This window comes from Lampris incognitus, chromosome 4 (assembly GCF_029633865.1).
Source record: "Lampris incognitus isolate fLamInc1 chromosome 4, fLamInc1.hap2, whole genome shotgun sequence".
Taxonomy (NCBI): domain Eukaryota; kingdom Metazoa; phylum Chordata; class Actinopteri; order Lampriformes; family Lampridae; genus Lampris; species Lampris incognitus.
The window spans coordinates 37,582,199-37,603,279 of record NC_079214.1 but is presented as its reverse complement, the minus strand read 5'-3'; the positions used below and the strand labels follow the sequence as shown (position 1 = coordinate 37,603,279).

At 43.6% G+C, this 21,081-nt stretch overlaps 1 protein-coding gene across 1 annotated transcript in view; it reads right to left on the bottom strand.

Annotated features, from left to right (window-relative positions):
* si:ch211-186j3.6 (neural-cadherin) overlaps positions 1-21,081 on the bottom strand; it is a 666,499-nt gene that overhangs the window by 57,621 nt on the left and 587,797 nt on the right. Inside the window, 1 exon segment of the mRNA XM_056278708.1 lies at positions 5,549-5,813. Within this exon segment, the coding sequence (XP_056134683.1) occupies positions 5,549-5,813 (265 nt within the window).

Below are 21,081 nucleotides of genomic sequence, written 5' to 3'. Positions count from 1 at the left end.
CTCTCTGATGGGTCAAATGGTAATTTGGAAAGGTTCAAAACGCCAATTCCCCCATCTGGGTCTCCTTTACAAGGACGAAGCCCCCCCATGGATGCAGGGCATGGCGGGCAGGGCTTCCCCAGACCCTTTACGCGCAACTTACGCGCGCTACCTGAACAGCAAGGTACAGGAGGCAACGAGACCTCTGTCACGCATGTTACACAGGTGGAAGGAATTGGTCCCGTCGGCTTCTGTTTTGGATCAGATAGCCCACGGACACCAAATCCTTTTCGAGAACGGTATTGTACCCCCGTACTTGGGAATAGTGCATACGGAACCGGGGTCGGTGGCCGAAGCACAAATCCTAGACAACGAACTCACAGAGTTACTCTCGAAAGGGGCAATCACGGTGGTTCCTCCCCTAGAAAGAGAAGACGGGTTTTACAGCCGTTATTTTCTGGTCCCGAAGAAGGATGGGGGCATGCGCCCAATCCTAGATTTGAAACCCTTCAACAAGTATGTAGAGAGGGTCAGTTTCAAAATGCTACGCACACCGGTTCTGCTGTCAATGGTGACACAGTCCGATTGGCTAACTTCGGTCGACCTAAAAGATGCTTTCTATCATTGTCCGATTGCGGAAAGACACAGAAAGTATCTTCGGTTCTGTTACCGGGGTCAGTGTTACCAGTACACATGCCTCCCGTTCGGATATCGCCTCTCTCCTCTGACATTCACAAGGTGTGTGAAAGCAGCGCTCGGAGTGTTGATGCGCAAAGGTATGCGCTTGGCATGGTTCCTAGACGACCTGTTGGTGTTGGCCCGGTCGCCGGAACAAGCAATACTCCATACTCAGGAGTTGATGGAATTCATGGAGTACATGGGTTTCACTATCAACATAAAGAAGAGCGCGCCATGGCCTTCGTGCCAGGCAACGTATCTGGGTCTGAGTTTGGATACGGTATCCATGCGCGCAACCCTTACGCAAGAGAGATGGCATTCCACCAGGACCACGTTAGCACATTTCGTCCCGGGGACATATGTCACTTATCGGATGATCAGGAGGCTGCTGGGCCTTCTGGCATCGGCTCACCAAGTTGTTCCTTTAGGTCTGTTGTTCATGAGGAGACTGCAATTGTGGTTCGCAGTTCACTTCTTGAAATACGGCAACGAACGCCGGTACAACAATCATCTTATCCTGGTCCCGCGCGTGGTAGCGCAGGACCTAAACCACTGGAACAGAGCCTGCGTGGACATGTCTGGGGTCCCTATGGGCCCCAGGGGACCCGAGGTAACGATTTATACGGATGCGTCCCTCTTGGGTTGGGGGGCCATCCTTGGCTACAAAACAGCGCGAGGAGTGTGGCCGTCTGGGGAGAAGGTCCACATCAACGCGCGCGAGACGGAGACGATTTGGCTGGCTACCCAGCATTTCGCTCAGGATCTCGTAGGCCGTCACATACTGATAATGACAGACAGCATGACGGCCAAGGCCTACATCAACCGCCAAGGCGGTATGAAGTCCAAGCGTTGCAGAGAGTTGGCCATGCAAATTTGGATTTGGGTCAACAGCAACGCGCCATCAATCAGGGCGCTTCATGTTCCTGGGAAGGACAACGAAGCAGCGGACATCCTCTCGCGAGGCGGCCCGCATGCGGACAATTGGAGCCTCAACCCAGCCATAGTGGCTATGATCTGGGAGAGGTTCGGGGTAGCTCAAGTGGATCTGTTCGCATCGAAACTCAATTACGAGTGCCCTCGTTGGTACTCGATGCTCCCGTCCGACCTAGCGCCGTTGGGGGTCAACGCGCTTGGACTAGATCCATGGCCCGAGGAGATGCTTTACGCATTCCCCCCGCACAGGTGCCTCCTAGACCTGGTGGTCAAGTTCGAGCGCACAGGGGGTCGGTTAGTTCTCGTGGCCCCATACGAACCGAGCACCCCGTGGTTTCCGCGAATAGTGCCCTGGATAGTAGGCGAGCGGTTCGACGTCCCGGAGTGGGCGGACGCGCTCACGCAAGCAGGAGGGCTGCTACAGGAGGGCCCCTGGATAGGAGGCTCCCGATTAGCGGCGTGGATGCTTACAAAGCCAGGCTCTTAGCTATGGGACTTAGTGCGCAAGTGATTCGTGTCATCTTAGCGGCGCGTAAAGACTCCACGTATTCCAGGTACCAGGGGTACTGGAATCGATTTTACCAATTTTGCGCTGAACGCGACATGGACCCTTTGTCAGTAGGGATTGGCCCTATACTGACTTTTGTGGAGGTCTGTAGGAGTGATAGACTATGGTCTTTCTCCTCGGTCAAAGTCTGTGTATCGGCTCTCACGTTCTTCCAGGGGGAAGATCGAGGGTAGCACGGTTTTCACGCACCCGCTCATGACGCAGTACCTGTTGGGTGCTAAGAAGCTCTCAGCTAAGGAGCTTACGAGAGCTGAAACTTGGGATGCTTCCCTTGTTCTGCGCGCACTAGAGAAAGATCCCTTTGAACCCATGTCTACGGCAGACATGCGTTATGTCTCGGCTAAGCTGGCTGTGCTCTTGGCACTTACCACCGCAGCGAGGGGTTGTGAGCTCACTGCACTCACCATCAAGGGGATGGTGTTTTCTGGTGATCTGATGGTCACGCTCTTTACAGACCCCAGCTTCGTGCCCAAAACTGTGTCTGTCCTGACGCGTAGGGCCCCGGTGGTGATACACGTGTTTCATCCGTCACCGATGACTAGGGATGAGAAACGCTTGCACCTCTCGTGTCCTGTACGGGCTTTACGCATTTACATGCGGCGCACAGCAGATATTCGTAGGTCTGACAGGCTGCTGTTGACCTACAGAGTGAGCAAACCAGGTTATGCCCTTTCCACCCAGAGGCTAGCACACTGGCTGGTGGATGGTATTACGGAGGCGTATACCAAAGCGGGGAAAACAGCTCCTAAGCTGAAGGCGCATTCTACCCGAGGGACTGCTACGTCGATAGCTGTGTTGTCAGGTATCGACTGGGAGGTCATCCGCCAGGCGGCGGTTTGGAGTGGTGAGACCACTTTCTTACGGCATTATTACCGGCACGTTAAGGTGCGGTCAGTTGCCAACGCTGTTCTGGAGCAGGCCTCTTAGGATGCTCTCATCAGAACGCGTACCCCTTCCCACCAGGGGTTTGAAGGGTTCATTGGACGGCTAGGGAACGGAGGCACGAATCCTGTCGTTGTTCAATGCAATAACCCTCTCAGCCATTTTGGAGTTCGTGAAATGTAACTTTGGGTTCGCGAAGCGAACCCTAGTTATATGAACAACGACAAAATGGCTGAAAATAGAGCCGTTCTCCTCCTACCCGGGCCACAGGTGTGGTGCTCATTTAGTTGGAGATGGTTCGACTTACAAAGAGGAATAGCGCTTCCAGTGGGCGTGCCAATACGGGGTTGGTGGGAGGACATATGACCACAGGGGGTCATATTGTCCGGGATTGGCACGGGGAATGCACCTCCATCGTTTTTCTTTTTTCCAGCGAGCTATTGTGGATGATGTCACAATGCAATAACCCTCTCAGCCATTTTGTCGTTGTTCATATAACTAGGGTTCGCTTCGCGAACCCAAAGTTTCAACAGATTGCTTGTATTGCCACCCTTACTGGCAAATGATTTGTTGCACTTGTGGCAACGAGCGTTGTTGTCATTGACTTTTGAAAAATATACCCAAACTTTTGAACGTTTAGTTCTCTCCGCCATGATGAGCACTTGAGCAGAGCTGTCTGTGCATGTGTGAGCGAGTGTGTGGAGCACAGCACAGCCCAGCCCCTCGCGCAGTAAGAGAGAGAGACAGAGAGATGGAGAAAATGGCAAACAAGATTATGTTCGCGATGTTTAAATTTCTCGAAAAACACATTTGCCACAATATAAATCTCACTCCATGATTTCTCAAGTACCTACCGACTACCGATAGCAGAGCCGAAAACGTCGGATCTTAAAAATGCTACGGTTTTTACTAATTTAGAACCGGTTCCCGTTTAGAACCGGGTTTCAGGGGGCATCCCTAGGGGGGAGTGACCCACATCTGATTCCTGTGCTTACGCCATAACGCTTTGGTTCGCACTTGAAAAAAGCCGTATCCACAGGCCTACATGAGAATTTGGTCGCCAATGTAGAGAAAAACACCTGCACGTGTACACCGCATCAACTAAAATGCGACAAGAGTGTGAGAGTGTCCCATTTTGAAAGATACATGATTCGCAGTGAGCTGCAAGACACTGAACCCCTAACTGCTCTTGATGAGCAGGTTGGTGCCTTGCATGGCAGCCTCCACCATCAGTGTGTGTGAAAGGTTAAATGTGAGGCATACACTGTAAAGCGCTTTGAGTAGACTAGAAAAGCTCTACATAAACGCAGTCCATTTACAAATCACACATTGGAAGCAGGAGAAAAAGAAAAATGACAAAGATATTTTTCCAGGAAGCTCGAAACAGGCCTGCTTCATCTCAATTTAAGTCTATTGTTGATCAATATATAAGTTAGAAGTTGAAGTAAGGTGCTTGACTCTCACCTTGCCAACAGTTCTGCTGTTTGACTGCCATTTCTTGAGCACACTCAAAATATAGGATTACACTTAACTATGCTTCAGTGAAACCATGTAGAAAATTACAGACAATCACAGACAGACAGATAGAGATAGATACAGATAGATCAATAGAACAATAGAAACAGACAGACAGACAGACAGACAGACAGACAGACAGACAGAGACAGAGATAGATACAGACGTATTTGCAAATATGGATGCTTTTGACCAGGAGATATGGAAATATGACTGCAAATATAGAAAAACAATTAAAGGCGGCAGGAAAAATAAGAATAACAGAACTGAACAATTGATGTGGATTATGACCTTGGCACAATGCCCTGGCACAATTATGATTAGTGCTAAACTGATCATTCAATCAACAGAAAACAAATAGATTGTAGTTTTGTAACTGATTCATAGTTTTTATCATTTATCAAATATACAAACATTTGCTGGTTACAGCTTCACAAATGCTAAGAAGCTCTTCCTTTTCTCAGATTTATATCATTACAAAATTAGTACTTTGGGTATATGATGTGCCACTGTTAGCTTAGTAGCTAGCAATAGAGAATGGTTTTAATGAGTATCTCTCAGATATGAACTTGTGGCCCTAAAAAGAAGTGAGAAGTACATATGAAGTAGTAGAAAAAGTCAAAAGTTAATTTTGCTCAGGAGAACTCTTCTCTATAAACAAAAGTGGGGGGAAAAAGTGTAGACACCAACATGCCCAGAGGATGCCCTTACAACAAGGGGATAATAAACAGGCACATAATGGCTGAGGAAAAACCCTAAATCCTCTTCCTGGGCAGTGTAATGTTGTTCCTGCCTACGTTTTTTTGGTATGATTTTAATGTCTATCTCTTTAATGTAACTGTAGTGTAACATTTGTGTGCAGAGGTGCTGATTAAATTAAATGTGGTAGCATTATTTTTATTACCAAGCCAGCTTGCCCCCCTAAATAATTACAATGTACATTAATGTTATGTGCTACTCAGCGAAGGGTTAGATTATGTAAATTCTACTAACCCTGAAAGCTCTTGTTGATTCCAGATGGAAAGGAGTTTCCAAGCATCACCACCGTTGGGTCGATGATGATCTCTTTGCTCCGTCCCTGGGACCCTGTAATCTCACGCTGCCCACCGCCACCATCCAACCGCAGCGTCATTTCGTTGTCATGGCGATCCAGTAGTACCTCATGCCACTCACCGTTGTCAATGCGATAAGTGGGTAGGGTAACGTTGTACTCCCCATCGCCCAGGTTGAAGAAGACAGAGAGGAGCCCCTGAGAGATCTGCATTGGGAAAGGAGAGATGGAAAGTTTTTTTTACAAATTGTGATTGACTTTGTAGTTCAAGACTTAGAGTTGGTCTATTAGCGAATGTTAGTTCTTGCCTTTTACATTCTGTGCAGAAAAATACACATCATTCCCTTATTCCTTACTCACTTGTTGAATAAGATATTTCAATATTCTTAAGTCACTGAACACTTTTCTATAGTGTTGATATTCTTGTTTTATCATGTTGAGAATCCTGCCAAGACAAATTCAAAATATCTGCAAACTTGATACTCCAATGATAAAACCTGCACTGGTAATTTTGAGTCTGTTCCTAAAAAATTTCGATCTCAATCTCAAGGATTTGCTTATCTTTTTATATACAATACAATTTAAGATGATAAATTATCAATAACAGTGCACGTCAAAAAATAATTTTAAGTCCAAGGAAACCTAGTCAAGAGCAATTAGGTGAGAAATTTATTTCCATTTGGTTTCAGCAGTTTGACCTCTAAATGTCAAATTCTAATTACTACCAGAATACATTAACACTGGGCACTAGCCAAAACTGGTAGGGTAAATTGGCTGATTTACTATAGCTAGCCAAATGATGTTCAGTTTATTCTGTCTTCAAAAACTGCTTTGGCAGAGAAGAATTTGGACTGGCTGGTGAGACTGTATCCAATAGCTAGTGCAGGCAGTCGACAAAGATGAATGTTTGATGCCTTGGAGTGTCTCGGATATGCATGATTGTTGTGTGCCTGAGCACTTTCTCTTATCCTTTGTTTTTCTAGACCAGAGCTCGAGCTCCTGGGAGGGTACGGTGATGAAGCAGGATGAGGCTTTGCCTGCGCTGTATTCTCTGCTCTTACTGACCCTGGCCCTGGCCTCTCTGGGGATTCATGTCTACCTTTTGTTTTCTCTTTTGTTCATGATATCTTCCTCATCCTTAGTGACAGCGCCGATTATGAATCATCCTCATTGGGCTATACAAGTAAAATTTACTTGACTTCACTCTGCACTCTGTCTGTTCATGTGAATGATATGCCTGGCTCTGCCTGCTGAGTGTGTGAGTGCTCTGTTTTTACTTGTAGGGCACTTAAATTACGCTGCTGCATAGAGCAATGCTATTTTTTGGTAATGTCTGATGAGTAAGCTTCACATGTCTCTGGCATGCAGTATTATCCCAGTGTCCACATCTCTAATCTAATAGGATTTCCTCATCTCCACCCTCATTCACTGATACACTACATGGTCAAATATATGTGGACACCTACCTCTAATTAGTGGGATTGGCTATTTCAGCCACACCCATTGCTAATAGGTACATAAAATCAACCATACAGCCATGCTATCTCCATAAACAAACATTGGCAGTAGAATGGGTTGCACTGAAGTGCAAAGTGACTTTCAATCTAGCACTGTCATAGGATGCTGCCTTTCCAACAAGTCAGTTCATCAAATGTCTGCCCTGCTAGATCTGCCCCAGTCAACTGTAAGTCTGTTATTGTGAAGTGGAAATGGTAAGGGGCAACAACAGCTCAGCTGTGAAGCAGTAGGCCACACAAGCTCACAGATCAGGGCCGGCGAGTCCTGAAGCTTTTAGCGTGTAAAAATTGTCTGCCCACAATTGCAACACTTACTAGCAAGCTCCACACTACCTCTAGAAGCAACGCCAGCACAAGATCTGTTCATCGGGAGCTTCATAAAACGGGTTTCCTTGGCCAAGCAACCGCACATAAGCCTAAAATCACCATGTGCAATGCCAAGTGTCAGCTGGAGTGGTGTGAAGCACACTGTCATTGGACTCTGGAACAATGGAAACACATTCTCTGGAGTGATGAATCACACTTCACTATCTGACAGTCTGATGGATGACTCTTGGTTTGGCAGACACCAGGAGAACGCTGCCTGTCTGACAGTGCCAACTGTAAAGTTTGGTGGATGAGGAGTAATGGTCTGGGGCTGTTCTGCATTGTTTGGGCTAGGCCCCTAGTTAATGCTACAGTATACAATGACATTTTAGAGAATTGTGCCCTTCTAACTTTGAGGGAACAGTTTGGGGAAGGCCCTTTCCTGTTTCAGCATGACAATGCCCCCATGCACAAAGTGAAGTCAATGAAGACATGGTTTGCCAAGTCTGGTGTGGAGGAACTTGACTGGCCTGCAGAGCCCTGACCTCAACCCCATCCAACACCTTTGGGATGCCGACTGTGAGCCAGGACTTCTCCCCAACATCAGTGCCCAACTTCACTAATGTGCTTGTGGCTGAATGGGAGTGAATCCCCACAGCCATTTTCCAAAATCTAGTGGAAAGCCTTCCCAGAAGAGTGGAGGCTGTTATAGCAGCAAAGGGAGGACCAACTCCATATTAATGCCAATGGTTTTGGTATGACACATTCAACAAGCACATAAAGGTGTGATGTTTGGGTGTCCACATACTTTTGGCCATGTAGTGTATGTTGACATGCATTGTGCGCATGTGACAGAAGTTGATTTGATGCATTGAGAGTTAAACTCACGTGGACAGATACAACAATGTACTCTTGTCATGAAGTGCCATTGTTTCATGTAACCCAGTGAGACTAGCTGGCATACATCATGCGTGAGTCAGAACATTCTAGAAAGTGGGTTGATTATTTGATTTGAAGATAGGGTGGTCAAATGTCAACTGGTCTCAGAGAAAATCAATTGTTTATATACTGCTGTAACTTCCTGTTATCATTCCAACCAGCAAAGCAATACCCCCCCCCCCCCAGTTTGTTTGGTACAATCAGAATTCTTTTGTAAAAACTACATCATCTATAGCAGTCACATTCAAAATCTGAGGAGAAGAATTGCAAAGGGGTGCAAAAAAAAGGAAAAATAGGTATTTGACTGGCATCTTCTAAATTGTGCAATACGGTCTGTCAAAAAGGCATTGCAGATGGGCCACCAGTTTTGTTTTTTTTTTAACTTAAAATTCAAAGCCTTCAGGATCCTTAGAAGGGGGGCACAACCAAATAATAATAATAATAAAAAAAACATTGAATGTGCCTTCTTTATAGTTTCTTACTTTGGTAAATTGGTTAATGATTACTACTTCTAAATATGGCGACCAATAATAACATTAAATCACTGCTTTGAGAGAGAGGGATGCAAGTGGCAACATGAAATGAGTTTGGAGATTATTTCATCAAAATAAATGAGAAAGGCTGTATTAATAATCTCTACCTCAAGAATGATTACAATCAAAATTGCATTCTCACCTGTTATGCTCAAACCAACTGTGACACTTCCAAAATACGTTTCTGATTAACTTCATTACACATTTATATATTATATATTTAACTTAAAAGTACTGTGAAAAAGTATTTGCCCCATCCTGATTGCCTCCATTTTTGCATATTTGTCATACTTAACTGTTTCAGATCTTCATACAAAATATAATACAAGACCAAGAGAACCCGAAAATTCAGTTTCTAAATAACTTTATTTAAGAAAAAAAATTATCCAACACCAACTGACTCTATTTCAAAAGGTAATTTCCCCCTTAGTTACTCAATCAATTAACCAATTTTTTTTTTGGCTGGGGGGTGGGGGGGTTTCCTCCTTTTTCTCCCCAATTGTATCCCGCCAATTACCCCACTCTTCCGAGCCATCCCGGTCGCTGCTCCACCCCTTCTGCCAATCTGGGGAGGGCTGCAGACTACCACGTCTCCTCATACATGAGGAGTCGCCAGCCACATCTTTTCACCTGACAGAGAGGAGTTTCACGAGGGGGACGTAGCACGTGGGAGGATCACGCTATTCCCCCGAGTTCCCCTCCCCCCTGAACAGACGCCCCGACTGACCAGAGGAGGTGCTAGTGCAGTGACCAATACACATACCCACATCAGGCTTCCCTCTCGCAGACACGGCCAATTGTATCTGTAGAGATGCCAGACCAAGCCGGACGTAACACGGGGATTCGAACCGGACAGCCCTGTGTTGGTAGGCAACGGAACAGATCGCTACACTACCCGGACACCCCCAATTAACCAAATTTAATTGATCAATGGATTCAATTAGAGCAGAAACACCCAGGCTTGATTACTGCCAGCCCTGTTGAATCTAAACATGACTCATATAGAACCTTACCATCAATGTGAAGGAGGTTACAAGGTCTCAACAAACAGCACACCAGGCCACCATCAAAAGAAATTCCAGAAGAGATGAGAAAAATAGTTGTTGAGATATATCAGTCTGGAAAGTGTTACAAAGCCATTTCTAATGCTCTGGGACTCAAGCGAACCACAGTGAGAGCCATTGTCTTCAAATGGAGAAAACAGAGGTGAATCTTCCCAGGGGTGGCCGGCCTACCAAATTAACTCCAAGGGCGCAGCTACAACTCATCCAGGAAGCGCCCCCCACCCATCTAAACTGCAACCTAAGGAACTGACCTTTGTACTTCTTGAACTGCATAATGTTTGTACATTGAGTTCCACGCTCAAACTGTTCCACAATTTTACCCCACAGACTGAAATGCCCATGCTCTTCAAAGTTGTTTGAACACATAATTTCTTTAAGTTTAACTTCCCTCTCAAATTATATTCCCCTTCTCTGAGAAATGTTTTTGTATATTACTCGGTAGTAGATTGTTTCTTGCTTTGAACATCATTTGTGCTGTGTTAAATTCTACTAAACCCCTTAACTTCAAGGCATTTGACTTTAAAAATTGCTTGTTAGCGTGTTCACAATATCTTACATTATAAACTATCCTTACGGCTTTTTTGTAGCACACATAATGGTTGTAGGTTGGTTTTGTAGGCGTTATCCCACACCTCCATACAGTAGATCAGATATGGCAAAATAAATAAACAATACAGAGTGCAATGACTTATGATCCAGAATGTGTCTTGCTTTTCCCATGACTGCAATGCTCCTTGCCAGCTCTGCTTGCACATGTGTTATGTGAGGTTTCCAGCAGATTTTGTGGTCTAGTATCACACCTAGAAAATGATTTTCATATACTCGTTCTAGTTGGACATTGTCTATCACTACTTTTACTTTGGTATTTATTATATGATTTCCAAACAACCATAAACTTTGTTTTGTCCAGATTTAAGGATAATTTGTTTTTGTCAAACCACCATTTTAATTTTTCCATTTCTATTGTGGTCACTTTCAAAAGCTGCTGTAAATTCTCACCAGAAAAAAAAATATATTCGTGCCATCAGCAAATAGAACAAATTTTCAATATTTTTGATATCTTGCATATATCATTTAAGTACAGAATGAACAGTTTTGGACCTAAAACCGACCCCTAGGGTATACCACAAGTAATATCAATGCATGACGATTTATGTTCACCTATCATTACAAACTGCTGCCTGTTACTTAGATAGCTTAGCCAATTCTGTACCACCCCTCTGATACCACATCTTTCCAAATTATCTATCTGTTGTGGTCAACAGTGTCTAAGGCTTTTTTTAGGTCTATAAATATTCCCCCAGCAAACTTTTTTTGGTCTATGCAATTAGTTATTTCTTCAATTAATTCAATGCACACCAGAGATGTCAATCTGTTTGGTTGAAATCTGTACTGGCTATCGCTCAACAGATTGATAAGCAGTTAAGATAATGGATGGATGAATTTGTCTAGTATAACAGCAACTAGTTTTTGTCATATCAATCTCATTCCAATTAATAGACTTTTTTGTTCTTGCATTTGTTTACAATGTCCATGATTTCTTTCTCTTCTACTGCTCAAAGAAAAATGGAACTCGGATTTCTGTCCCCATAATCACTATCATACCCCACTGTGATTGTCTGTGTGTCATTGATTTTTCTTGCCAGTTTTGGGCCCAAATTTACAAAGAATCTGTTGAAGCAATTGACCACGTCTTCCATATTATTTATAGTCTTATCTTTATCTGTGACGTGTTGGGGGCAGCTTGGGCTTCTAGATCAGTTTCTAATAATACTTTTCAACACTTTCCATATACCTTAGGTGTTGTTTTTATTGGTCTCTAACTCTTTATTGTAGTATTCCTTGTCGCATATCCTCATAATATTAGTTAGCTTGTTTTTATATTTTATTTCTGCTTCGATGGTTTGGGGCTTTATGAATTCTTTGTAGAGCTTATTTTTTTATGACGAGTGTTACATAGTCCCTTTGTGATCCATGGACTATCTTTATATTTCCGTCTACTGTTGAATGATCCACTGTGGCAACCCCTAACGGGAGCAGCCGAAAGTAGTAGTAGACTGTTGAATTGTTTTATTAGGCAACTTTTGTCATATAAGAATTGAAATATGTTTAGGAATGAATTGTAAGCGTTATCTTTGTATACGTCTTTTTCTTTGTACACTATGTTCCAGTTATATGTTAGTAATTCATCTTTAAAAGCATTCATAGATTCCTCTGTTCTTACTCTTATATATTTAATGTTGTTGGGAATGTTGTTCTTCCTAAAATTGCATTCACATACAGTAAAAACTGGTAGATGGTCACTGATGTCATTTATTAAAAGCCTGCTCTCTGTTGTCTTCTATGTTTGTGAATATATTGTCTATTAAGATGGCACAGTGTGGTGTGATTCTGCTAGGTCTAGTGATTTTAGAATATAAACCCAAACTATACATTGCATTAATGAACTCTTCGGTCTTTTTGTGCTTATTTGGATTTAACAGGTCTATATTGAAATCCCCAGATAGTAACACATCCTTTTGTGTTGTCTTTGAATAAGTTTCTTCTATCCAGTCCATAAATATTTCAATATTTGAGCCGGGTGATCTGTATATACAGCTCGGAATTACATTTTTCTTTTTATCCATGCAGGTTTCTATTGTAACGCATTCTAGCATGTCATCACCCGCTGTCGTCAGGCTTTCCACCACCTTATAATTGAATCTTTTATCCACTACAAAGACACACCTCCTCCATTTTTATATTTCCTGTTCATATACGTCAATTCATATCCATTCAACTCAATGTCCACACCCTTCTCAGGGCTGAGCCAAGTCTCTGATATGGCTATTATATTGAATGGTTTCTTGAATTGACTTAAATATTGCTTGATGTTTTTAAAGTTGGCATAGAGGCTTCTGCTGTTAAAAGTTTAAATTGATATTTTATGATCAGACTTAACCTTAGTGTTAAACTGATCATCTCTGTAATAATAGCAATTGTTGATATTATTGAATAAATTATTTTCTGGATCAACATCATTTTCCATATCTTGTGATTTATGCTCAGTATATTTAAAAGTTTTCAATCCCAGTGTATCATATTCTGTAATCTTTGTTTTCTGATTATCATTATCTCCAGACAGAGATGAATGACTTCTTTCAGAACTTGTCATATTTGGTTGCATGTAGTGTGTTTATTCAGTTACTCTAAGATTGTTCATTACATTGTTGCGTTGTACTTTTGGACTTACTGGTATTTCCTATCCCTCAAGGTGTCTGATCAACCAGCACTTTCACTTCTTCTGATTTTCCGTTTAATTTTATGAGGATTTTACAGTTTGTTGACCATGTACATTGGATTTTCCTCTGCTTTCTCAGGAAGAGTGCCTTTCCGGCGATGTCCCAATTCTTTTTAGTCAGATGTTCGTTCAAGTAGACATCTGATCCCTTCAGCTTTTTTCCTTGCCTTTGCAATGTGGTTTTATGCTTTCCGTTCTCATGTATATGTACCTTATTATTATGGCCGGTTTATCACTCTTGTTTTTCCGAGGGAGAGGGTGACATGCTTCAATGTAGTTGTTGTCCACTTCAATTCCCGTAAACTGAAGGAAAGAACAAGCCACCTGTTGCTCCAGAGTTGGGAGTCCTGCTCGCTGAATTCCCCACCGTCCATTGCCGTCACTGCCCGGGCGTATGACCGGGGTTTAGTCTCTAGCCCGGTGACAATGATGTCGTTCATTCGCGTGTACTACTCCAAATCATCCACCCGGTTCTCCAGGAATACGATTCTCTGATCCTTCTGTGTTTTGTAGCCTCAGGGCCTTGACTCCTTCCACCAGGTCCAAAATCGTTTTCAGTTGTAATCTGAACGTTGCAACCTCCTCCGTCAGAAAGTCAAGCGAACTTTTTAAATCGTCGACTTCCTCAGTTGGGGGAATTTTTTGTTAATGTCCCATGACGTTTTTTTCCATGTCTTTGTCTGTTATGAACGCTGAGTCTGCAATAAAGTTTTGTTTGTGCCAGCTAGTTAGCTTAACCAGTTAGTTAGCTTAGCTAGCGACAAGTACAGCCGTCGTCTTTTTCAGTCGCAACAAGCGAACCCGGCTCCGTGTCTCTCCCACTTTCGTCCGCAGTTGCCCAATAGTGAATTGATGTAAAACGATGTTTTTCTGCGCAAAAGTATTCTTTCTATTAAGGGGGGAAAAAAGGTCTCGGAGCTTGCAAAATCGACCACACTCCGCCATTTTGACCGGAAGTGCAATCGGAACATAAATGATTGACAAACTACAAAGTTCAATGTGCACAGCCAGAATGTGCATGTCTCTCTAGCTACCTTATTCACAGCCCCCATGACACCTTGCGTGAATTATGGGCGCGACATCCGGCGCGTCCTGTCACTGAACCGGAACCGACGTTTGCCATGGTAACGGTACGCTATCTGTCTTAGAGCGATTTGTACGACCTCTCATTCATTCGTGAAGATCTAGCCAGCCAAATTAGCTAATGATGTGGGAACACAACCTAACGGAGCTCAAATAAACAAACATTTGCAGTCCGTAATAGATGGTTGGGAAGATGACGTAAAGAAGTGGCCTCGTATCACGTACGGTAGCATCTTTAGCTATTTTGTTGAGTCCGTTGCCTGTGACGGTAAGGCGATGAGCAGTTTAAAAAGCTCGGAGGCGTACCAATATCTACACAGCAATCAAGTCGGCCGGGTGTTATTTAATACAGTACAATACAATCAGTTTGAATGTACCCTTATTTTATGAAGTACTGTTTTAACAGATACATTAAACAGATATAGATCATATATTAAGGAACAGATCTACACAAACACAGTGTAATGATGTCTCACCAGTTCATTTTTCACAGAACAAAGTTTATTTTTCACGGGACATATAGTTAAGATAGGCCAGTTGATAAAGGCAGTTGGGTGAGCTTACAAAACAATGATTAAGAGACAGATACAGCTAAAAGTTGGAATAAAATAACTTTACACATTCTGACATTGTGCTGTGCAGTTCATTAATAGGAATAAAGTGATGTGTAGCGGACTCTATGGACATAATTCCCCATAATCGATTCTGGACGCTTTAAGAGAGTGTTTCCGGGTTAACAGACGGAGCTACGACGATGGTTGGTTGGAGCAGCGCCATGTTGCTGAGGCTCTTGGTTTAGGAGAAATATAAGACACACTAGAAGAACCCCGCTACAATGTAGCAGTTTGGTTATCCACCCGTCTAAATCTACCTCCTCTTCATCCTGCCCCCCACTCCAACTCCCTCCCCCCAAATGCTCAGAATCATCTGAAATGCCGAGAAAAGTGGTTTTTAGCCATTTTTAGAAAATGTATATTTTGCATAATTATGTATAATTATTATAATTATATTTTAATTTTCTGCTATTTTTCTGGTCCTCTCTGGAACAATACCTACCACCTCCAAAAATAATTAGGACCATAAGTGCATTTTTGCAAAAATGCATATATTTTGCATAATGCCAAAACATTTCTAAGTCCCTGAAATTTTTTTTATAGGTGAAAAAAATCAAAGATGCTCAGAATCATCTGAAACGCCGAGAAAAGTGGTTTTTAGCCATTTTTAGAAAAATGCATATTTTGCATATTTATGCATAATAATGCATAATTTTAATTTTCTGGGATTTTCCCCCTACTCTCTGAGACAATACCTACCACCTCCAAAAAGAATTAGGATCATAAGTGCTTTAGTTTTCGGTCCCGCTATCTACACTAACTAACACACACACACACTAACACCACACACACACACATTACAAAAATATATGAGTAGATAAGTTCGTGTAGTCAATGAGATAAATTATCCGTCTTTTCTTTCCTGCAATTTCCACATTGGTGACCCCGACATTTGTCTGCTGGACGTTTCCAGGGACAACTCTTTATGAACACGACGACTAAAGTGGTTTCTCTCAAGCTGCCGGAGTTCTGGGAGTCGTCCGCCTCGGCTTAGTTCGCCCAGACAGAAGTGGAGTTCGCATTGCGGGAAATCACCGCGGACACCACAAAATACTATTACGTGTTGTCGGCTTACGGCAGTTCAACAGCAACCAGAGTGGTGAGCCTCCTCAAAAATCCTCCGCAGCAGGATAAATACGAGACACTCAAGGCTCACCTGTTGAAAATGTTGGAACTTTCTGACGCTGAGCGGGCCAGTCGGCTTTTCTCTCTACAAGGCCTCGGTGACAGTAAGCCATCTGAATTTATGGACAGGATGCTGGATCTCCTGGGAGAGCACAAGCCTGATTTCCTCTTCATCCAACTGTTTCCGTGACAGCTGCCTTCTCAGGTATGGGCTGCTTTAGCCAACACCGCCATCATTGACTGTCGTGCTCTGGCCGAGGAGGCTGATAAAATCTTCCTTGCTGGCCAACAGCACTGCGCAGCCGCGTTTTCCTGCCCAAACATTTTCACCACTGCCTGGAGACACAACAGTCGCCGCCGCAGCAACAGCTCCTCAACATTACATTACAGTGATTTAGCTGACACTTTTATCCAAAGCGACTTACAATAAGTGCATTTAACGTAGGAAATCAGGAGAACTACTAGTCATCAGAGGTCATAAGTGAATCTTCTCTCTAAACAAGCATCTAAGAGCAAAACCAGTGCTAAAGTAAAAGCGCAAATGAGTGACTACAATAAGTGCTAAGAGCAAATAACACGGTAGTAGTTCTTGAAGAGGTGAGTTTTCAACCTGCGCCGAAAGATGGGCAGCGACTCCACTGACATCAGTGGGGAGTTCATTCCACCACTGTGGGGCCAAGACAGAAAAGAGCCGTGACCGGGTCGATCGGCAGCAGGGGCCTCTAAGCGACGGGGCAACCAGGTGTCCTGAGGCAGCAGAGTGAAGTGGTTGGGCGGGGGAGTAGGGCTTGACCATGGCCTGGAGATAGGAAGGAGCTGTTCCTTTCACTGCCCTGTAGGCTAGCACCAGAGTCTCAAACTGGATGCGAGCAGCTACTGGGAGCCAGTGTAGGGACATGAGAAGGGGAGTTGTGTGGGAAAACTTAGGGCAGTTGAACACCAGACGAGCTGCAGCTTTCTGAACAAGCTCCAGAGGTCTGATGGCTGATGCCGGGGTGCCAGCAAGAAGGGAGTTGCCATAGTCCAGCTGGGAGATGACTAGAGCCTGGATCTTATTGTGATGCAAACTGTGAGCCTGGCTCACAGTTTGCATCACTCTGGAGCTCTGGAACGCAGTCGCAGAGAGCATAGGGGTGGAGCTCCACTGCACCACTGCGAACCACCCGCAGGCCAATAGGTTGTGCGAGTGGTTTCATCGCTGTATGAAGGCCGCTCTTCGGGCCAGCCTCAAGGATAGCAGCTGGGTCGACAGACTCGCGAGGGTCATGCTGGGCCTCAGGACTGCCCGTAAGGAGGACCTCCAGTCCTCGTCCGCTGAACTGGTTTATGGACAGCCACTGCAGGTCCCAGGGGATTTCATCCCCAACACCACGGTCCCCTGGTCTTTAGCCCATCAGCGGACCACCCTCCTGGATAAGGCCAGAGCTTTTGCACCGGTCCCCACTTGGCAACACGGCCTCCCACAATCTCACATCCCCGCAAGTCTGCAGTCATTGGAATACATTTTCATTCGCCATGACGCCCACCGTGGACCCCTGCAGCCTCCCTATGATGGGCCATTCCGCATCCTGGAGACCGGACTAAAACACTTTGTTTTGGAAGTCGGCAACAAGCCAGAGCGCATTTCATTGGATCGCCTCAAACCAGCTCACCTGGACTTGGGCTGACCTGTTAGTCTTGCCCAGCCCCTACCCTGCCCCCACCCCTCAACAAGGCCCCTAATGTTCCTCCTCCCGGACGCCCACGCTGCTGCAGGGTCCCTCAGGCCCCTCCTGTGGGCACCCTGGCCTCCGCACCTGTTCGATGAAGCCATTGCAGCCGGGCCATCCGCCCCCCTCCATGTTGGCTTATGGTGAATTCTGGGGGGACGTATGTAGCGGACTCTGTGGACATAATTCCCCATAATTGATTGTGGTTGCTTTAAGAAAGTGTTTCCAGGTTAACAGGGTGGGCTACGATGATAATTGGTTGAGGCAGCGCCATGTTGCTGGGGCTGTCGGTTTTGGAGAGAGAAATAAAAGACACACACGTTCATGTAGTCAATGAGAGAAATTGTCCGTCTCTTCTTTCCTGCAATTTCGCCAGATGTACCTTTCTGAATAAATTCAACAACCACCACACGTGGTTAGCAGTGGTAGAAGTGTTCAGATTCTTTACTTTAATAAAAGTAGTAACACAACACTGTGAAAGTACGCCACTGCAAGTAAAAGTCCTGCATTCAAAACCTTAAGTTAGAAAAAAGTATGTATAATCAGTAAAATCTACTTAAAATCTGAAAAGTAAAAGAACACACTGTGCAGTCAAATGTTTGCTGTCAATGTTTTTACTATTATATTTGATGTTTTTGGATTAATATTACTGCTGCATTAATGTGTATCTTGCATTTTACTGCTGTAGATGTTTAAAGTGGAGCTCAGTTGAACTACTTTATATACTATTTGTTACTTTAATCTACAGCAATGCATCATATTCTATAAGATCATCATATGTTTGCAGCACGGCTGTCCTGTGAGAATCACGTATCACTAAAAAAAAAATCAGAAAACAGCCTGTTTTCAACTTTGTGATTGATATGGATTTTCCAACTAATGCAAGGGGGTTTTGAATAGTTTATTCAGATTAAGAAGTAGGATAATTTTCTCAACCCATAAAGGAACCTTCAGTTTATTACAAACACTCAAACGCAACACATCTGGTTTTCACTGGACAGAAATGCTATGAACAATTAACTGAAACGTAACTAGTAACTAAACTGTCAGACGAATGAAGTGAAGTAAAAGCTACAACATTTGCCTCTGAGATGTAATGGAGTAGAAATACAAAGTTGTGTAACAGAAATACTCAAGTAAATTACAAGCACCTCAAATCTGTACTTCAGTACAGCACTTAGTTACATTACACTACTGGTGGTTAGTCATGTTGACTGTGTTAAGTCATTGTGTCTATTTCCTAGAAGTAAGTTCTCCTCTAAAAGCTCTTCTCAAACATAAATAGTTTTAGGGGGCTTTTTTAAGTTTAAGTTCTAGGGTCAATTTCTTTGTGCCTCGTCGTCTTGTGGGAGGTGATGGAAAGTGTACCATCGCAGACAGGAACAGTCTGATTTAGTTTTAGGTTTACGATCGAAGCACTCCCGTTTAAGCCACTCATCAAGTTTAGTCTGGTTGTACGTACAACCATGAACAGCACATGTTGTCCCCAAGCTCCATAACGACATTTTATATGTGGGTTAGCAACTTTTATTGTCTTCTTTTAAACACCGACAGCAATATCTAACACTTCTTAAGCCAAATCTGCCGCCGGTCTGTGATACTGCTTCCGCCGAGCACCGCAAGTATTACCCATAATGGTTTCCCCAGTGACCGCCCAGGAAACTCATGGATAGTATTGTAAAAAGAGGTCTGCACTTTCAAAAGCTTCTTTTTCATTATGCTTCTTATTCTGAAATGAGCTTTGCAGACTCAAAGCAATCCTAACACTGCTATATGAACAGGTAGTGGGCTAATCCATTACTCCAACATAGGGTCCTCTCAATCTCGAACACAACTTTGTCCACTAACAAATTTAAATCAAACTTCTCTGTCCTCTCTGCAGCAAGGTCCATTTCAATCCCCGACTTCTCAAACTCCCTTTATTCGGTACCGCCATAGTTGGAACAATTTTGCACAAGCACAACTTTTTTTTCTCTTTCTTCTAATGTGAGAGATTAATTTTGAAAAAAATAACAAATTACACAGAATAACTGAAGGAGCAGGAGTATGATGAATTGAAATGAAAATTTTCAAGTGAAGTGCGTTATTTAAAAAACTGAATTAACACATATCTAGTGTTGCCTGTGGTACAGAGTAACATCTGGACACATGAATGCACTCATTGAACCAAGAAACAGCACACATTGCCTTTAATTAAAGAGTCCTACGAAAAGAAAAAGAAAAAAAAGAAAAGGAAAAGAGAATAGATGTTAAAAACAAGTCTTGGCTGGAAGTTTACATTATAAGATGCTGCTGTTACAAATCAAATAGCCATTCCAATTAATTATTTCTAGGCAATGTTTCGTAGTAAAATAAAGAATGCTTGAAAGGAAAAACCCTGTGTAATAGCTGGACATGGCCTGAAAACAAAACAAGGAATGTTTGAATTTAATCAATAAAATTGTGACCAGTCTGATGTTTTGAGAGCTAAATGTGCTACAGGCTGAGCTGTCATGCAGTTTTGGCACTACGTATGTGTACATTTGAATGGATTCCCACTGCCTTTTGAAAATTTTAAAATTAACTAGATTAATTAAATCTAATAAAAAAAAGAACAGAACAAAATGAAAAAAAATGTTGTACAAGAGATTTTATTGTATTTCAGTATATAAAAATGGAAATGGGTAATCCGCTGTGGCGACCCCTAATGGGAGCAGCCGAAAGTAGTAGGAGTAGTATATAATAAAAAAGCTGTCTTCCCTGATCAGTTTATTGGCTTAGCCAATCTAATGAACCATACAGAGGACATTTCCTATCATTTGAAATGGGACAGTCGACTGGGTACAGTCCTGTCTAGACATGGCTAACCTACAAAGCAACTGACATTTCAAATCTCCAAAACAAGGAATTTTGGATCGCACAATGGATGAGCAGATTGTTTCGGGTTCATTTGCCCTCTAAAGTGGGCTTGTGGCGGACACTAGGGGCTATGCCTCTCACCCAGCAGGACTGTGAGCTGGGGGCGTGGTTTACGTTCCCGGGCTCGCCGGTGCAGGGTTGTTCCTGCTGCAGTTGGTTTTTGGAGTTGAGGAATGAACATCAAACTCGCCTTGATCTCCTGTGTTTTTCCTCATTCCTGCCACATTGGTGACCCCGAATTGAACATGTTTGGAGCAGAAGAGGAGTGTGAATCCACTTCGGCCACGTCGCCCAAGCTCTCACAACCGGCTGTTCTCGCCGCGGCTGTGAAGCTCCCAGAGTTCTGGCAGAGCGACCCGGCCTCGTGGTTCCAGCATGTCGAGGCGCTGTTCCACCTGCGTGGAATC